Source organism: Salmo trutta, chromosome 1 (genome assembly GCF_901001165.1).
Source record: "Salmo trutta chromosome 1, fSalTru1.1, whole genome shotgun sequence".
NCBI lineage: Eukaryota > Metazoa > Chordata > Actinopteri > Salmoniformes > Salmonidae > Salmo > Salmo trutta.
Genome location: NC_042957.1, coordinates 30,777,108 through 30,795,817, shown reverse-complemented (window position 1 = coordinate 30,795,817; position 18,710 = coordinate 30,777,108). Strand labels below are relative to the sequence as shown.

The 18,710-nt window shown below is 44.6% G+C and overlaps 3 protein-coding genes across 14 annotated transcripts in view; 1 reads left to right on the top strand and 2 right to left on the bottom strand.

The window, feature by feature from the left end:
* Window positions 1–3,857: 3,857 nt before the first annotated feature.
* On the top strand, window positions 3,858–6,368 carry LOC115193896 (protein LEG1 homolog). Its single transcript, XM_029753034.1, has 6 exons — window positions 3,858–4,206; window positions 4,376–4,459; window positions 4,564–4,748; window positions 5,328–5,449; window positions 5,669–5,907; window positions 6,167–6,368. The coding sequence occupies exons 1-6, from the start codon at window positions 3,912–3,914 to the stop codon at window positions 6,331–6,333; spliced, it is 1,092 nt and encodes a 363-aa protein (XP_029608894.1). The 5' UTR covers window positions 3,858–3,911; the 3' UTR covers window positions 6,334–6,368.
* Window positions 6,369–7,184: 816 nt separating this feature from the next.
* On the bottom strand, window positions 7,185–10,781 carry LOC115193890 (protein THEMIS-like). Its single transcript, XM_029753024.1, has 5 exons — window positions 10,480–10,781; window positions 9,900–10,049; window positions 9,153–9,614; window positions 7,587–8,617; window positions 7,185–7,446 (listed from the first exon to the last, which is right to left on the bottom strand). Exons 1-5 carry the CDS (start codon window positions 10,577–10,579, stop codon window positions 7,246–7,248), a joined length of 1,944 nt encoding a protein of 647 aa, XP_029608884.1. The 5' UTR covers window positions 10,580–10,781; the 3' UTR covers window positions 7,185–7,245.
* A 452-nt stretch (window positions 10,782–11,233) lies between these two features.
* The window catches only part of ptprk (protein tyrosine phosphatase receptor type K), a 148,697-nt gene continuing 141,220 nt past the window's right edge, over window positions 11,234–18,710 (bottom strand). For 8 of the 12 annotated variants that reach the window (XM_029752914.1, XM_029752948.1, XM_029752923.1 and 5 more), the window contains 13 exons: window positions 18,676–18,693; window positions 17,900–17,936; window positions 17,650–17,747; window positions 17,352–17,468; window positions 16,995–17,149; window positions 16,496–16,631; window positions 16,184–16,333; window positions 15,742–15,915; window positions 14,077–14,208; window positions 13,826–13,951; window positions 13,526–13,689; window positions 13,177–13,312; window positions 11,234–12,440 (listed from right to left, as the gene is read on the bottom strand). In XM_029752914.1, the coding sequence (XP_029608774.1) occupies window positions 12,387–12,440; window positions 13,177–13,312; window positions 13,526–13,689; window positions 13,826–13,951; window positions 14,077–14,208; window positions 15,742–15,915; window positions 16,184–16,333; window positions 16,496–16,631; window positions 16,995–17,149; window positions 17,352–17,468; window positions 17,650–17,747; window positions 17,900–17,936; window positions 18,676–18,693 (1,497 nt within the window). In that variant the 3' untranslated portion in view covers window positions 11,234–12,386. The remainder of the gene's footprint in view (window positions 12,441–13,176; window positions 13,313–13,525; window positions 13,690–13,825; window positions 13,952–14,076; window positions 14,209–15,741; window positions 15,916–16,183; window positions 16,334–16,495; window positions 16,632–16,994; window positions 17,150–17,351; window positions 17,469–17,649; window positions 17,748–17,899; window positions 17,937–18,675; window positions 18,694–18,710) is intronic. The other 4 variants (XM_029752993.1, XM_029753011.1, XM_029753001.1 and 1 more) reach the window with 3 other exon arrangements.

Sequence of the window (18,710 nt, the reverse complement as noted above, 5' to 3'; positions counted from 1 at the left end):
GCTTGGGGGTAGAAGCTGTTTAGAAGCCTCTTGGACCTAGACTTGGCGCTCCGGTACCGCTTGCCGTGCGGTAGCAGAGAGAACAGTCTATGACTAGGGTGGCTGGAGTCTTTGACAATTTTTAGGGCCTTCCTCTGACACCGCCTGATATAGAGGTCCTGGATGGCATGAAGCTTGGCCCAGGTGATGTACTGGGCCGTACGCACTACCCTCTGTAGCGCCTTGCGGTCGGAGGCCGAGCAGTTGCCATACCAGGCAGTGATGCAACCCGTCAGAATGCTCTCGATGGTGCAGCTGTAAAACGCTAGCAAAATTCAAACTACAGTATTATAAATATTTAACTTTCATAAAATCACAAGTGTAATACATTAAAATAAAGCTTAACTTCTTGTTAATCCAGCCAATATGTCAGATTTCATAAAGGCTTTACGGCGAAAGCACACCATGCGATTATCTGAGGACAGCGCCCCGCATACAAACACAGGAAAAACACATTTCAACCAGGCAGGTGTGACACGAAAGTCAGAAATAGCGATATAATATATGCCTTACCTTTGATTTTTTTCTCTTGGCACTCCAAAATGTCCCAGTTACATCACAAATGGTCCTTTTGTTTGATAATGTCCTTCTTTATATCCATAAAAACTCAGTTTAGCTGGCGCGCTTCAGTCAATAATCCACCCAGTTTCCCTCCATCAAAATGCATACAAAATGAATCCCAAACATTACTAATAAACTTGTCCAAACAAGTCAAACAACATTTATAATCAAACCTTAGGTACCCTAATACGTAAATAAACTATCAAATTTAAGACGGAGAATCGTTATTGTCTTTACAGGAGAAAAATAACAAAGAACGCGCTCTCATTCACGCGCTTGGAAACACTTCAGCCAAAATGGGAGCCACCTAGAAAAACTACAATTTCTGGCTCATTCTTCCAAAAACCAGCCTGAAACTCTTTCTAAAGACTGTTGACATCTAGTGGAAGCCCTAGGAACTGCAATCTGGGAGGACTTCGCCTTATTATAAAAGTGATAGCTATTGAAAATAGTGGTAGGCTGAAATCTTTTTTTGGGGGGGATGGTTTGTCCTCGGGGTTTCGCCTGCCATATCAGTTCTGTTATACTCACAGACATAATGACGTAGTGTAAATTAATGAGGAATAAAAAATGTTGAATCAATTTCAGAATAAGGCTGCGACCTAAGAAAATGTAGAAAAGTAAAGGGGTCTGAATACTTTCCGAAGGCACTGTATAACAGCAGCACAGTCAGTAAACTCTGGGAACATTGTAAAGTAAACATAGGTAAGCATTAACAAACAGGAATCACAGGGGAGTATAGACATGCTATTTTAGAATGATGAAATCTGTCACGTCCTGACCAGCAGATGGAGCTATTGTATTAGTTTTGGGGTCAGGACGTGGCAGTTTTGTGTGTGTGAATGTTTGTGTTGGTGATTGGGACTTCCAATTGAAGGCAGGTGTGTTGAGTTGCCTTTGATTGGAAGTCCTATATAGGTGTGTGTGTTTTTCTTTGGGGTTGTGGGTGGTTGTCCTTGCACTGCGTTGTAGGAGCCTGCAAGTCTGTTGCTGTCGTAAGTTCTGTTTATTGTTTTTTCAAGTGGATGCTTTACGTGTTTTTTATTTAAATAAACATGAGTGTCCACAATGCCGCTCCGCCTTGGTCCATTCCTAACGACGGACGTTACAGAACCACCCACCACCAAAGGACCAAGCAGCGGAAGAGGAGGAAGCCACAGGAGAACAGGGTGGATGAATGGACATGGCAGGACGAAAGACGATTCTGGGAGGACAAGTTAAGGGAGCTAAGGGAACCCGAGAGGCAGCCCCAATAATTTTTTGGGGGGGTCACAAGGGCTGTTTGGCGGGGCGAGATTGGAGCCCCAGGCCAGCTCCCCGTACCCTTGTAGGGCAGACTGGACAGATCCCGTGCTTTGGGGTTGGGGCTGTGGTGAGGCCTGGGATTTTCAGGCCGGTAGGCACAGTACCAGCGCCCCGCATGTGCCAGGGCGAAGTAGGCATCGAGCCGGAAGGGGTGATGCCAACCCTGCGCTCAAGACCGCCAGTGCGCCTCTACGGTCCGGTGTTTCCCGCCATACGCACTAGCATGGAGGTGCGTGTCTCCAGGCTGGCACGTCCAGTACCAGCCCCACGCATCAGGCGTCTAGTGTGTCAGCCCAGCCTCGCCAGTCAGGAGTCGCCAGAGCTGCCTGCCAGTCAGGAGTCAACAGAGCTGCCTGCCAGTCAGGAGTCGCCAGAGCTGCCTGCCAGTCAGAAGTCGCCAGAGCTGCCTGCCAGTCAGGAGTCGCCAGAGCTGCCTGCCAGTCAGGAGATGCCAGAGTGGCCCGACTGCCCGGAGATGCCAGAGTGGCCCGACTGCCCGGGTCTGCCAGAGTGGCCCGACTGCCCGGGTCTGCCAGAGTGGCCCGACTGGCCGGATCTGCCAGAGCTGCTTCCCTGCCCGGATCTGCCAGGGTGCCCTGCATGTCCTCCGGCCCAGCCCGAGTGGTCCGTCTGCCAGGGTCAGCCCGAGTGGCCCGTCTGCCCGGCACAGCTAGCGGCGCCACCGAAGTGGGCGACGCCGAAGGTGGAGCGAGGTCCACGTCCTGCACCTGAGCCACCTCCAGGATAGGTGGGTTGGGGAGGGAGGGTGTAGCACAGTGCCGTCGTTGACGGCAGCCACCCTCCCTTCCCTCTCTTATTGTTTAGGGGTTATTGTTTAATGGGTTTTTGTTGGGGATTTATTTTTTTTGTGTGTGTTTTCTGTTGGTAGGTGCATCCCGGGGTCTGCACCTTGAGGGGGGGGTACTGTCACGTCCTGACCAGCAGATGGAGCTATTGTATTAGTTTTGGGGTCAGGACGTAGCAGTTTTGTGTGTGTGAATGTTTGTGTTGGTGATTGGGACTTCCAATTGAAGGCAGGTGTGTTGAGTTGCCTTTGATTGGAAGTCCTATATAGGTGTGTGTGTTTTTTTGGGGGGTTGTGGGTGGTTGTCCTTGCACTGCGTTGTAGGAGCCTGCAAGTCTGTTGCTGTCGTAAGTTCTGTTTATTGTTTTTTCAAGTGGACGCTTTACGTGTTTTTTATTTAAATAAACATGAGTGTCCACAATCCCGCTGCACCTTGGTCCATTCCTAACGACGGACGTTACAAAATCACTGATCAATGCCTGAAGCCATCTCTATAGACCATGTATGCTGATGTAACTGTCCGTCTATGAGTATTGGTTATTTCTCTGAATTCTGTCCAATGGCTCTTCAAAAGTGTTGAATGGACAAAAAAAATGCATTATAAGAAGTAATGTTTACAGTGGATTTACCAGCCTCCTGATACCCCTTCTCTATCGCGTGACATTGTGAGGCCAAAGTGCACTGGCCACTCCCGTACAAAAAGGGGGAACTGTTACTTATCCAGGTGTGCAGTTAGTAAAGTACACAGCATGCAGTGTATCTGGACCCTCTTTATAAGTTTATTGTAATTTTATGCTGCACACACATATAACAGCAGCAAACTCTGGGAACCCCAAGCCCACATGCAGGACAGAGTTTGACTCAGGAAAACATTGTAGATAAGCATCAACAAACAGGAATCACAGGGGAGAATAGACATGCTCTTTTCGAATTATGAAATCACTGATCAATGCCTGAAGCCTTTGCCTTCCCTATAGATCATGTTTGCTGAGGGCTGACACAACTGTTTTGGTTGTTTGTCTGACCTTTGTCCAATAGCTCTTCAAAAGTGCTGAGTGGACAAAAAATGGCATGATAAGTACTGTTCACAGTGGATTTACCCCCGATACCCCTTCTCTATCATGCGATGTTGTGAGGCCAAAGTGCACTGACCACTCCAGTACAAAAAGGGGGAACTGTTACTTATCCAGGTGTAGCCAGCATGCAGTGTATCTGGACCCTCTCCCTGCTTCAGCTAATTGCCCTGTGGGCCAACGCAGCAGTGCTCACTGAAAATGGCCTCCCCATCCTCTGGGACCAGGCACCCAGCCAGCTGTCCGACCTGCCTCAGGCGGACAACGTGGTCACAATCAACCCCTGGAACCCCCTGCAGAGGATGAGTCTGTATAGGATACTGGTGGGCTCCACTGACAAGTTTATGGCCTCCATGGGAACCAATGACAGTGCCAGCCCGTTGTGGGGCCTGCCTCTGCAGCTGTCCTGGAAACTCAGATCAGGTATGTCGGGTCTTAATTAGGTAGCTTAAGTCGAATATGTGCACATTGTTTTGTGATAACTGTAGTACACAATAATGTTGACTACGTTTCTCAGTTGTCTCGATCAGATGGTTTATCAAAGGATTTCATGGGGAAAGTGATGTGACTGAATGCGATTCTGTTCCCGTAGGGCGGTTTGTTGACCCCACTGGCGCTACAACATGTGGACAGGAAGGAAATCCCATGTGCATTTCCGCTAATAGCTGGTGGGCATGTAAGCACTGTGACACATTCAACCATGCAGGCCATGTGTGTAGCCCTACACTTCAATAACAGACCATTAGTAAACTCTCTCTCGCTCCTTCTCTCCCTCCCCAGGTGTGAACTACTACCTCTCAGTGATCCCGTTCCTGGCTGCTGTGCAGAAAGGCCTGATTGGAGATGGTCTCATTCAGGTCCAGGTACAGGCACCAGCTGAGGCAGCTGAAGACTACTGCACCTCTTACACAGACTGCTCTGCTAAGTACCCAGACCTCATGGCCAAATGGGAAGAATTCTTCCAGGTAAGCTATTCAATGAACCTCCTTCTTCCCCATGGGAAGCATTTTCCTTCTTGTCCTAGGAGATAAAACCGGTTTGTTAATTTAGTTGAGTGAGGCCTAGACTCAATCAGATCAATCGTCGATAGCAGACACCCGTGTAGTGGATGTTTTGGCAGTTGTCAGAAGTGTAACTATGTTGGAGCTGTCAGATCGGTGAGCAGCTGCTCTTGTGATCATGAAGCCACACCCGTCCAACTCGCTTTCAGAACGCGAAGGTGTAGGCCGTATGGAAAGAATTACGCTTAAATTGAACAATCATTCAACAAAATAATGACTTCTATCACCCTAATCGAGGTGTAGATTAGGTCTCACATTCCAGTGTTCCAACTTGTAAATAGCAATGTCCGCTTTAAGTATAACAAGGAGCCACTTGTGGATCTGACAGCTGCACCGCAGTTCCACCTCCGATACCGCCAAAACAACCGCTATGCGGATCTGATTGAATCGAGCCCTTAAGTCACTGTTCATATGTGACCCATTGGTGAATGCATATAATTATTTGTTGTTCTTGGTTTATAATATGCTACCTTTCCATTCTAGACCCTGAAAGATGTTAGCGCATCTGAGATTTCGGACTTTGAGAAAAGGGACCAGATTCTAGGTGCCTTTTGGGCAGGTGAAACGCTCTCTTTGAGTACTGCCTCATCCAGCTGCAAGGCAAAGTGAGTAGAAACATTAAGTGATACAGGTCATCACCATTTGTCTTCATTTTTGGTACTCTGGTACTCTGACACAATGTTGAGTTTCAATTAAATATGGGAGTCTGTCCTTCAATCAGCTTTTACCTTAATTATTGATTATTATTCATTAAAAATATTATTGATTCAATCTTTTGAGTCCCAATTTAGTCCTTGTAATCACACCTTTGATCTTTGTTACAGGATGAGCTACTATTCCAGCCCAGAGGTTGCATTCGCCAAAAGCTGGCTGAACGCTGCAGATTACGTGGCAGCTGCGTACTTCCAGTCCAGCCTGAATAACTCTGTGCTTTTCATGAGGCCTCTGCCCAGCAGGGTGCTTCAGGAGGGGGATAGCGCTCCTAACATAGCTGACCTAAGCACAGAGGAGAACCACACCCTCTATGTCTTTGGCTGGATGGCCAGGATGAACACGATTCTTTGTGAGTACTTTTACTTTTAGTCCCCCGAGACGGATGTTAAAAAATATATTTTATTATTCTTTGAATGAAAAGTAAAGGAACATTTCAGAGTGAAATTGAGACGATAGACACCAGTCAGTGATAAAATAAAGTCTATAGTCTCCCTCTAGTGGTGACATGTATGAAGTGTATTGAAATTGAGAGATCTACAGTACCAATTCAGTTGCATCAGGTTACTTGATCACATTTTCTTAACCAGTTGTTGTTCACCTTGTGACAGTGGGCGCTCCGGTTAAGATGTGGCGCTCAGCCATGTGCTCTGACAAGGCTCGAGAGAAGGGCCGGGAGCTCCTACAGAATCTGATCCTGGACCCTAAATTCGCTGTTTCCACCTTCGTCTCCGTTCTGACAGAGATGGCCAGCAGCTGCACAGGCTTCAGCACATAAGTCCAATGAATAAAACTCACACAGTGCTATTTACACTTCCTGTGTTTGCCATTATTCCTTTTCCACAGTAGACAAAAGTCCTTGTTGATTAATGTACAAACAATGTATTTATTATATGACTATAATAATACATTTAGATGGAAGAGTGGCTCAGTATAAAGTGCATAATAACAAAGATAAATAAATGTTGCTTGAAATTTGAACATTATATATCACATGCCAAAATGTTCTTTGATCTTCACACTCAAACATTAAGCTTGGATATGTATCAGATATTCATCATATCCATTGATTCTATTCCATCCTAAAGATATCCATTGATTCTCTTATTTCCTAAACCTGTTTCGCAGTCTGCATGGCAAATGTGCTTATTGTTTTTCTCTTGCTGTGAGTACTTTGGTCATTCAATTTTCTCCTGATGCTGGCAAGTTCATCCTCATCAATGTATTCATAATCATTAGTGCCATCATCATCCTGTTTAATTGTCTTGTGCTGAGGACTGTTTTCTTCACCGGTGGCTGAGGAGAGAACACAAACACAACAAGGCATGAGAATCAAAGTCAAGCTTTTGACATAGAGATTGATTAAGCAATAAGGCCAGAGGAGGTGTGGTATAATGCTAATATACCATGGCTAAGGACTGTTCTTAGGCACGAAGTGCCTTATTGCTATTATAAACTGGTTACCAATGTAATTAGCGCAGTAAAAATTATTTCTGGGTCATACCCATGGTACAGTTTACAGTCTGATATGCCATGGATGTTAGCCAATCAGCATTCAGGGCTCGAACCACCCAGTTTATAATATTAGTTGTAGGTTGCGTTCCAAAATCTAGAAAGTATTTATTTTGACAGCTGATAATTAAGTTAAGTAGCAAAATGAGTCTGCTGCAATTTTGCTTACCACTATCCATCAAGCATGTTGAATATTCAACAAAACTATTCTGATAGAATATAGAAACATAGACAAACCTTTTTGTGGGCCTGAATCAGGCACTGTGACCAGACTTGTGTTGGAAGTTTCATTTCTTGGTGGAGTGGGGTTCTGTTCTGCACAGCTAGATGCTCTAGAGGTAGGCACTGCGGGTTTGGCTGTATTGGCTGTATGTGGGCTCTTCAATATAATAACACAGACCAAAACAAAGAATTAGTACTGTAATCGATTGAATATAACTTTTCGTTAAAATACATCTGATAGCTATTGTTGTTGTTATTGTTTATTAAGGCATAAAATACAATGGATGACCGACTCACCTCTGACTTCTTTGGCCTGGGAGGCGGCAGTTTCGCTGTATCTTCTGAGTGCTTTTGGGGTCTCTTGGGTGGTCGAGGGGGAGGCAGCACGCTGGCATTGGCATACCTCCTCAGGGTGAAGTAGCAGTTCTCTCCTATCTCCTCTACAGCTGAGCGGACGGCCTCGCCCTGGGTCAGCTTTGGGCCATTCCACCGCTCCAGAAGCTGCAGGGCCATGTTGGTGCGGTTGACAGGCACCTCCCAACACTGGGCTAGGTCCGGGGTGGAAACAATAAGGTAGGGGTCAGTGATCTCCTCCTCCAGCTGCAGCCCTGTGGCCCCAGCCAAGAGGTCCTCCTTCACTGAGAGGTCCCTCATGGACACCTTGACGTTGAAGGGCAGGGCGAACCTGTGGCAGATGTCTGAGAGCATGTACTGCTTCTTGTCGTGGACCACCTCCACAAAACCCCCGTCCAGACACATGGGGATCAACACGGCCTCGTGCTTCTTCCCCACCATCTTCTCACAGGCCAGGGCCTCCACCGTCTTCCTCTTGTCTCCGTAGATCACCTCGCTGGTCTCCATCTTGTGGACCAGGTACTGGTCTCCCACCAGCACCGAGGACAGCCCCTCGTAGTGGGTCTCAAAGGCCCTGGTGGCCACTACGTGCAGCTGCTCCATGTTACTCTTGGCCACCTCCAGGTCATACGCTGTGGGAAATGTCCGGGGCCTGCGCTTGAATCTGCCATTGTAAGACACTGGGATGAGGAAGCGTCTCTGGGCCTCGCTGCGAATCTCAGATGCTAGGATTCTCTTCGCCTGGTAGGCACTGTGGACAATTACCTGCTTAGAGGATTTCAGGAAACCCAATTCCTCCTGAACTTGTGATGGTGGCTTGATGACTTCTGCTTTGAAGGGGAAGAACTCTCTGGGCTTGGCAAAGACATCACGGAAGGACAAAGGCTGCATGAAACAGGCACCGTCACACTCCTCTGTAACGTCCAAAACCTCAACATCCAGGGTGGATGGAATGAAAACAACATTCTTCCCAACTGTGAACAAAAAATGTATTATTTTTGTTTGGTATGCAAGCATAAGCTATGATAGGCTACTTTTCTGTAATAAATGTTTCAACAAGAATCCTGATTCAAGTGTTTTTCCAAAAATATATACATAATGCAGTATTTATACATATTTTGTGAGTCATTGAATTGCTCGCCAAAGGTTTGACATTAGTAAATCCGTTTAACTGAAGCTTTGAATAAAGTTTTCTTTTGTGCTTTTTCTAAAAAGTAGCAATGCATCGTGATTGCCTGAACATCATGATGACTATACATCAAAACATTGACTACTTTTGTGTCTGTGCTTCTAAAGCAACCTAAGACCAGTGTAGCTTTCATGAACATTAGTTATTATAATATTGCAGTGTGTTCCCTTTAACTTGAAAACTAACATTGAGATGAGAAAAATTCAATTAAAACATGAAATACATTTTGTGACTTTTTTTAAATCAGGCAATTAAAGCCTTTTTTATTCCACATAACTTTGATGTAAAGTGAAAATATTAATGGTCCATTTGAGACTCACACTTGGATACCGTCTGAAGCTCGTAGACAGGTGTGAGAACCAACTCTCCACTGTAGTCCTCTGGCAACTCAGACATGCACTTCTCCTTTGACGGCAAAGACTTGGCCCAAGTCACTGTCCTTTTCCTTCCTTTGGGTATTTTCCATTCCACCAGCTCCCCGAGGGTGTAGAACTGGTCGTCGGCACACTCATAGAACTCCCCAGTGTGCGAGAGCTTCACAGTGAAGATGTGCTTGGAGTCTTTCCGCGTGACCTCACAGTCAACATGGCTGTCTCCGTGCTCTGTCCTAAGAGCAGTGAGTTTGAAGCTCTCCTCTGCCTGGATGGTCCCCTCAGGAAGCTGTAGCTTCTTAGGACAGTAGAACTCTGGTTGGCCCAGGCACTCAGGGCTGATACACACTGAGTCAACAATCTCCTTTATACTGGTGTATGGCCTCTTGTCGGCCACGATCCTGAAAAGGCCTGACAGTACAGGCAGGCAAAGCAATATATGAAATTATATTTATTGGTACAATGCACAAAACCACATGTTGATAAGGTCCCTTTCTAACCCGAGAGAGAGGTTTGGACATTGACATGTATACTATAAACTGCAATACATGGTAAAGGCCAATAATTAAGACATTTATTAAGAAATTAAAATCAGAATATATCAATCTACATTACAATGCTTTATAAAGGTACACATTTGACCATAAAAAAATTTGATTTCACATTCAAGGTACAGTTTGGATGTTTCGGGCCCACCTGGGTAGTCAAGCGATAGATCGACTGTTATGGATTTGGATCCCTCAGACTGAAGCTCCACTATGAGTCTGGTGACACTGATCCCAATGACCTTCAGGAGCTCTCCGCAGGAGAAACTCCCCTCTCTTCCATACAGCTCATACACAGAACCTGGTAGAAAGTAATTTCAATGTATCTAGTGTAGTGGCACTGAATGGATCTAAGAACAGTCGATAGTCTATTCTCCTTGTGGAGTAATGGATCCAAGAAAGTCAGAAAATAAGTAAAGGCCAGTAACATTTAATAACAATCATGAATAAGCATGAATAATGAATGTATACACATTTAGAAGCATTTCTAAAGGCTTATTCATGAAAGTAAGCAAAGTGTTACCACACAATTTGCCCCAATAATAATCTCGTCAACAGTTTTATGTTGAATTTTGTAACGTGAAACACCTTTGGTTTATACCATTTGTATGTTAAAATACTTCATACGCTGTGAGCCGTTAATCTTCATTTGCATTCACATTCCATCATTTTTTATTCCAAAATGCCAGTCCAGTGAGTAAAGTTAGGGCTAATGATGTCTTCAGTCTTACCTTGGAAATAATATCCAGATTGCATCTGCAGCACTCTAGGGAGAGACTTGGCTTCCACCGAGCGGGTGAACGTATCCAGTGTCATAGCCATCCTTTTCATTTGATCTCTGGGTGACCCGGACGAGTATACCGAAGGAAACCTACAGAGGAGATGCCACCTTCTCCATGGCTCAGCAAAAGGTTGACCAGAGGTGCGTTAACGCCAAGTAACCTGTGTGCCAGGGCTCACCCTTTGGTAATAAGGCTCTCTTTCTATAGCATAGTCAGGCACAGTGAACAACGCGAATCAGTGACACAGAAAGAAAAAGCATCCACGTATGAGTCACTAGCGCAACAGCAGAGGTTACAGGAGCCCTCACTCTGCCTCCGGAAACCAGAGACAGCTAACTAACCACAACTCACTAAGTAGCTAGGTTGTATCAGTGGGAACCCAGCCTGAGACTAATGCCACAGAACAACAATATGTTAGTCACAATAACAATGATTAACATAAAATCAGAAAAATTCCACTTGTACGTCTTTAGTGACTTGCACTTCTGCAAGCACTCGATTAAAGGGGAACTGACCAAAAAAAAAACGAAAAAACAGCACGTCTCCAGACAAAAATATCTGTTTTTGTCTAATATCTAGTGACCAGATTAAAATAATCATTAGGTGCATAGTTGCTGAACAGTTATGGGCCAATGTATGATACATACGACTAAACCAAACATACTCCCCTGTGATGATACTAATGATGTCTTACACAATGACATTTTATTCAAATATTTAAATTTTTTATTACAGCCAATAAGCCAACAATTACAGACAAAAAAAATAATATATGAAACATGACAGAACTCCACACGATAATGACTTGTTTCCTTTTCTCCAGGAGGTCCACTCATGTCCCAAATCAGTATGGCTGCCCCAACACATGCCTCTGCTGTGTTGGCTTACATCTTAACAAGCTGTATCTAATACTGATTATAATTCATTTTATTTCTCTACCATGTTCCTTTTGTTTTTCCAAAATACCAATACAGGTTAGGAGATCATCAGAAAAAAAATAGAACTCTTTCATGGTCGTCACTTGCCCTTCTGATATTCTATCTGCATGGGTAGAATTCACAAGCATGTTTTACACAAATGAACCACTGTAACATCACACAGAAGATAAGAAAACATTGAAAATAAGATACCACTACTGAAATGTACCTTAATACTTTCAAAAAAACGACGTTAAATGTTTACAGTTTAAAGGCATAGGTAAACATGGAATGAAGATGATTGTTTTTAGCCTTCAAAAAGGAATGCAAGTAAACAATAGATACAAACAATGTGCTTTATCCATATAGACATATTTACATAAGTCTTTGGCTTATGATTAAGATTTGCTACAAAATAAAAACAAAATGAGTCAGCCATCAGTCCACGGTACAAACATTACCAAGCCAATGTCACATGTCAGCACTTATAGAGCGCTGTATTTTTTTCTTTCACATTTGTGATTGACTTCTATATATAGATATATATTGTTCGTTGACAATAATGCTGCTAACATAACAAATAAAAAATTAAAAAAGTTTTTAGCATGCAACACCTTGGCATTAGTGTTACCCTTTTTTTTTTACAATGGCTGCACGTAAAAAATAACTAAATATGCGAAAGACATTGAAGCAAATGTGGCCTAGTGGCCGACACTCGTCTCTCTGGCACTGAACACGGCGAAGTACAATGGAGACATTTACAAACCACTCACATCATACTCCCAGTACAATTAGAAACATTAAAGAGTTTTCAAAAAAAATCCAAAAACCATCTATAGCAGTCTGTATAGGCTTAGTCAACGATGCCCACCTCCAAAGAATCTGTAGTGTTGGAATGGTTACCGAGTTCCGGAGTTCTGTTTCGTCCCGTCTTCTTGGCTAAGATGTCTCGATGAACTCCAGAGCAAGGTCGTAGCAGAAACGGTACTGCTCCTGTTCAGATGAAAACACATCGCGTGTGAACCGTTGTGATGCTAAAACACGATAAACACAATGCTACAGTACAACCGTATACGATGAACAATACACTAATAACATGGTGATAACAGTACAACCGTATACGATGAACAATACACTAATAACATGGTGATAACAGTACAACCGTATACGATGAACAATACACTAATAACATGGTGATAACAAGATTAATCACTACTGAATGGCGTATTCAATGCTTAACATAAAAATACGATATTTCTAACTATTCTCTGGCAGTGAATTGAGGAGCTAACAGGTAACTTTGACACAGGGCTGCAGACATACGCATAGGCATCCTTTACATCTTCCTGTAAAGGATGTGGCGAGGTGTGAATCGTGTTTACCCACAACAGTTAATTTCATAGTCTCGACAGACTCTTTTGTTCATTTGTCCCTGGTCCATAACATTATCATTGTTCTATATTTTTGTCAATATCACCTGGTTCTAATTTGTTCCCAAACCATCTGCAAAACAAATCTAACATGAGGTGCTCCTATCTGTTCTCTAATACCTTCATATTATTGGCTGGCTTGGTTCCAAATTTCTCCAGAAAATATCAGAAGTGAATATCACCAGAAATGAGAGGTGGCGTAGGCCTATGCTAATATACTGGCGCTATATGAGTCAGAGATGCGTCTGTTGGGGAAACTCAGTTTGACTGAACTGGAGTCAGCTGCTGGCCTGTCTTACCGGGCTGTCCACCATGTTGGGCTTGCTGTTCCTCAGGCTCTTGACGGCGTGGAACACGTCCACCACATTCTGCCTCTTGATCATCTCACACACGATGCTGATAGCACAGAACATGCCACTGCGCCCGCCTCCGTTCCTACAGCACAGGAACACAAGGGCGGAAACGGGAGGTTGGTTGGGTGACTAATGCTATTCTACACAACTGCCAAACTTGGCAAATACAAGAGGTGGGTGCAGATAGGAGAGAGATGATGGGATTTGTATTTGTATACATGTAGGAGGTGTTTGTGTGTGGGTGGTAGTGGCGGTAGTGGTGGTGGAGGGTGTGTGTGTTTGTGTGTACACTCACAGGCAGTGGATGATGGTGCGTCCCTCTCCCTCCTCACACTCCTCCTGCCACTTGTCCACTTGCAGTATGAGCTTAAGGAAGGAGCGCTTGGACGCTGGCACTTCTCTGTGGGCGGCCCAGCCCAGGTACTGGAACTGCCTCACCATCAGGTAGCCCTCCTGAGGCTGTGCGGAACAAAGAAAAATACATAATCAACGGCAGCCATTTTGGCTCCGACTCTGAACGTCATAACATCATAACAAATCAAACCATCAACCTCGATGGCAGCGACTAAAAACAACAAGACAGCGGAGCACTTACTCTGGTGAGGTTACATATTCTGAAGAGACGGCTGATGACGTCACAATCCATGGAGCAGGACATACATTCAACTTGGACAGGACCGTAGCGAAGCATCCCCTCTTCAGGCCAATACTGAGGACAGCCCTGATTGACAACAACAACAACCTTAGCAATGACGTGTAGCCTACCTTCGCTCAACGCACAATAATGCGATTTGGAATCAGGGTCCACAGCGGCGAATGCAGGAGGGGGAAGTGGTCAGGTATTACCTGCGCTAGGTCAATCTCATTGAGCATGACCAGGGACGTGCAGCCGTAGTCATACACCAGCCTCCAGAAGTCTTTGACCGTGTTGGGCAGAGGGTGCTGGGTCACGATGAAGGCTGCTGGCTGTCTGTAGCTCTGCGGTGGAGGAAGCCAACAAGGAACCATGTAACATCTCATAGCACTGAGTCTGCAGACATTTACAGAGAACACATACTGAAGATATGATCCCTCTCAGAATGAACAATGTGTGCATATATGAACATGCAAGGAATGTGGAGACATTTCTGATGTTTGAATGACAAGTGTTTTTTTAAACCAGGGCAATCCATGTGGTGGGCATGCTTCTAGCAATAGTATATACATTAAATGAAGTTCTGCTGACATACACCTTAGTTAAGCCATGAAACAAATCCAGTATAGTTAGAAGCATTTAATTATTCAGAAGTGAAAAGTTCAGAAATTACCTGGTATTCTTCTGACGGCTTGGTTAGAAAAAGTCCAAAAGTTTGTGAAGCGTACGAGGAAGTGATTTAACATTACCCTCCAAATGAAAAATATCATAATCTGGCAAAGTTCTGCTTCTCTGTGCACATGAAATACCATCTCCCAGGATCTATGTCAATACATAGTTTATTATTTATTCATCCCGGTTTGTCTCATTTAGATATACATGTATTTAGCAAAAGTCTCTTTAGAGAGTTCTGTTTCAGGGTCCATTGGAATTCTAGCAAGGACTGAGAAGAGGATTTGAATTCAACCTCTTTGTATAAAATACACTGTACAATACAGAAGAAAAAGAGCAGGGTCATGTTTAGTACGGTCACCAACCACATTCTCTTTGCTATATGCACTATATTGCAAAAACAAGGTTATAGCTAGGTGTTGGCTTCTGACCCTTTTCTCAATTACACAGCTATGACAAGATGACTCCCAGGAGATGGATTCACTTTCTGGCACAGATCCTGATATCAAACTTAGAGAATCCTGATCCAAGAGGTCAAATAGTGAGGCATTCTGTTGTATTATGTGGATACTGTAGTAGAAGTTACCAGCTGGATTATTGTTAGAACTAATAATAAAATAAACATGTGATTATACACTGAACTTGTTTCACTTACCTCGCCCTTTTATCAAACGGGTCAAACTTTTTGGGGGGACTTATGTTTTATTTGAAAACCCAAAATGTTTAAAAGCTCAAGTGTAATTTAGGACCACATCAATAGCCATCTTGAAGAATAATGTCAACAAATTACATTGTTGAAAAGATAGATCACCAAAACGTTCTCCCAAAAAATGCAATTAATTTGAGCAAATTTTTATTTGCTATTTTCATCGACATCACTACTTGCACTATGAGAAAAGAATTGAAGGATTGCCCAAAAAGAACAGAAACTGTTGAGCACACGTTAAAAAAATACAATGAATATCAGTCCTTCTACATTTTCCAAAAGAGTACACAAAACAGAAGTATACACCTGGATTTGTCTCTAGCTTTCTGTCTCTACTACACATTCAGATAACGTCCAGTGCACTTAGTAAAGCCCGAGGGAGTGTGTATGTGTGCGTGTCTGTGTATTTGTGCGTGCTTGCATATGTGTTTGCGTGCGTACGTGCATGTGTATACTGTGTGTGTGTGTTTACGTGTGCATGAGGGGAGAGGACACTTACATCCATGAGGGCAGCGTTGATGTAGTTGCTGCTCTCCCCGTCGATGGTGATCAGGAAGGGCAGACAGCGGTCTGGAGGCAGCATGTCCATGAAGCGGTTCTTCTCGTGGTTCCTGGGCAGCAGGGCGATGCTGCAGTCCTCTGGCTGCGGCTGAGGGGTCACCGAGTTCAGGGTCTGCAAACAACACAAATAACATGAAACCCCAAAAATGACAGGGAACATCGTTTGTTAGAAGACATTGGACGCATCTCAAACGACACCCTATTCCAAGTAGTGCACTCGAAGGGAATTTGAGATGCACCAATGATCCATTTCCATATTTTTATTGTTGTCTTTTAGTGTTGTACGACACATGGCTAACGTCAGGCTATAACAGACTGAGGATTGAAACACGGATCGTGCCACCATAAATATGAAAGGGCTCCAGAAAGGCTTCCAGTACCTGGAATTCGTCTTTGAGGTGTGAGGAGTTGCTCTGTGAGTCTATCCTGATCATGTCGTAGTGAGCTGCTTTGTACTCGCAGGCGGGGATGGCCGTCTCGCCACACAGACAGGCCTCCAGGATGGCGTCATGGATGAAGATGTACTGCTCCTGTGGCCGGACCACAGACACACACTCAGCAAAGGGAAGGCACTGCGTCTCCAGACAGTCCATGCATACAGTAGCATGAAATGAACAGACGGACAGCAATGGCGAATGGTGTTAATGTTAATTGGTGAGGTGTGTGGCGGTGGGGGTGGATCTAGTAGTCACCTCAGTCTGTACCATGTTGATGCGTCTGGAGCGCAGGGCCTTCACGCAGTTGTAGATGTCCACCACGCCCTCCCTCTCCGCCATGTCCAGCATGATGTCGATGACGATGTAGCAGCCTGTGCGTCCGGCTCCGGCGCTGACCAAGGTGAGAGGGCAGCGAGAGGACAGGGAGGTGAGCACGGGGCTGCGTAGCACCGTTCTACAACAGCCTACATATCCAGCCGTTGTGCAATACACACAACAATATGATATCTTGTGCACAAGATTACATTTACAAGTGTGTGCATCAAAATCCACAACAACCACATCCTGCCAAGGGGCCACGGCGATATCTTAGCTAGCTTAGCAGTGGCTGACATTGAAGCGTGCTAGTTAGTTCAGGTGCCCTCATTTCGTAGTCATATGACAGTGTCGCATGAGAGATCAAAGAAAAGTAAATCGGATGCACCTGTTTTCTCAGGCGGTCTGGCGTAGAGGAAGTGTCGCGTTAGGGGCTTACCTGCAGTGCACCACAATGGGCCCAGCGCTGGGGGGGTTGGACATTTTGACTCGGCGGATGAAGGAGAGGAGGCCTGTGGCGTGGTAGGGCACTCCGTGGTCAGGCCAGCCGGTGAAATGAAACTGTTTCACCTCCCGCAGCTCGTTAAAGCCTCTCTGATGACAGAGAACATACGGGTTATTAGGTGACAACTGGTCTGGGTTCAGTCTGACTTCCACATTTGCAACTTGTGTTGATTTTAAGGGGCAATCTTGGATTCAAGCAATAACAAAGCGGTGAATCCCAGATTGCCCCTTTAGCTGTTACTGACCAAACTGTTGAATATGGAAGTGAGGGGTGGATAAAGGACTGACTCACCCTCTCCAAGGTGAACGTTCTGACCACATATTCAGCAAGGGGCTCCACCTCCACAAATGTCACTTTGAAATCACCATAGACCTCAGCATCATCGGGCCAGTACTTGTAACACTTCACCTACAAGAACATAAGCGTTTCATTCATTTGAAACAAAAGATGTCTTTAAATGCTACACATACATGAACACAATAGGTGCCCAGATATACAGTATGCCAGATCAATATCTGAAGACTGATCCGACGCCTACATTGGCCTCCTGTGGTTTGGGGTCTGACAGCAATATGATATTATGACCTACCCGTCCAACTTCCACTAGGTTGGTGACCATGACGATACAGGCAGATTGCTCTTGCCAGACCATCCTCCAGAAATCATAGACTGTCTCATGGACAGGCCCTGGAGAGGACAACACATATCAATCTATCAATCGATCTCTGAACTACATACAATACAATCTGATAACTCTTTATGAGATCAATTGCTCAATGCTGAAAATACAATATGATCATCAAACCTTCTTTAGAGGTTAAGGCAGAACTTTGTCTTACCTTGGGTTGCAATGTAGTGACTTGGCCTCTGGTACCCCTGAAAAGTGCAACAAACACAATATGTTAAGATCATTCGGTTAAGACTTTTATTTTGGTGTTGCAACAACAGCAGACTGCTACACAGCATACCGTGCCTCGACCCCAGCTTGGTGTGCATGTGATATATCTTCATGAGAGTCAATGGAGAGTCACTAATATGCACAGAGCTCTTCTCGTGCATTAATTCATTTACTGAAATACACTTTCAATAAGAGCACGTATCCTACTTGTGCTTTGAGTATCTGTCAATTAAACGGACGTTTATTCTCTGTAAAGCTCAACTCTGGTGTGTTTTATTGCCAAGAATTTCACATTAGCGATTACTTCATAGGAATAATACATTATTGTAGTTGGCTACTTATTAGCAAGTTGCTTCATAGAGTCAGCGGGTTTAACACCCTAAATGATCCCCATCAGATCGGATCTGGCTGGGTACAGGCACAGGCGGGGAGGCAACAAAGGAAAACAAATGGTGGCCACCATCTTGTAAATATTCCTATCGAGAACAGTAGCACACGGATCAGGGATGTACACGTCGGGCATGAGGACATGTGAAATGAGAGAAGCGGATGAACAACAGCATGGTAGGATCAAATCAAAAAGGGGGGAGACGAAAGGAGGTCTAACATCTCGTACAGCTGCCATGCAGATGTTATTAGAGGTAACCAGAGGTGAACAAGGGAGGAGGGAGAGTGGGAAACATGAGGTGTGGTGAGGTCCCCTACAGTGATACTTACATCCCTGTACAGCCATATCTACAGCCCAAATCATA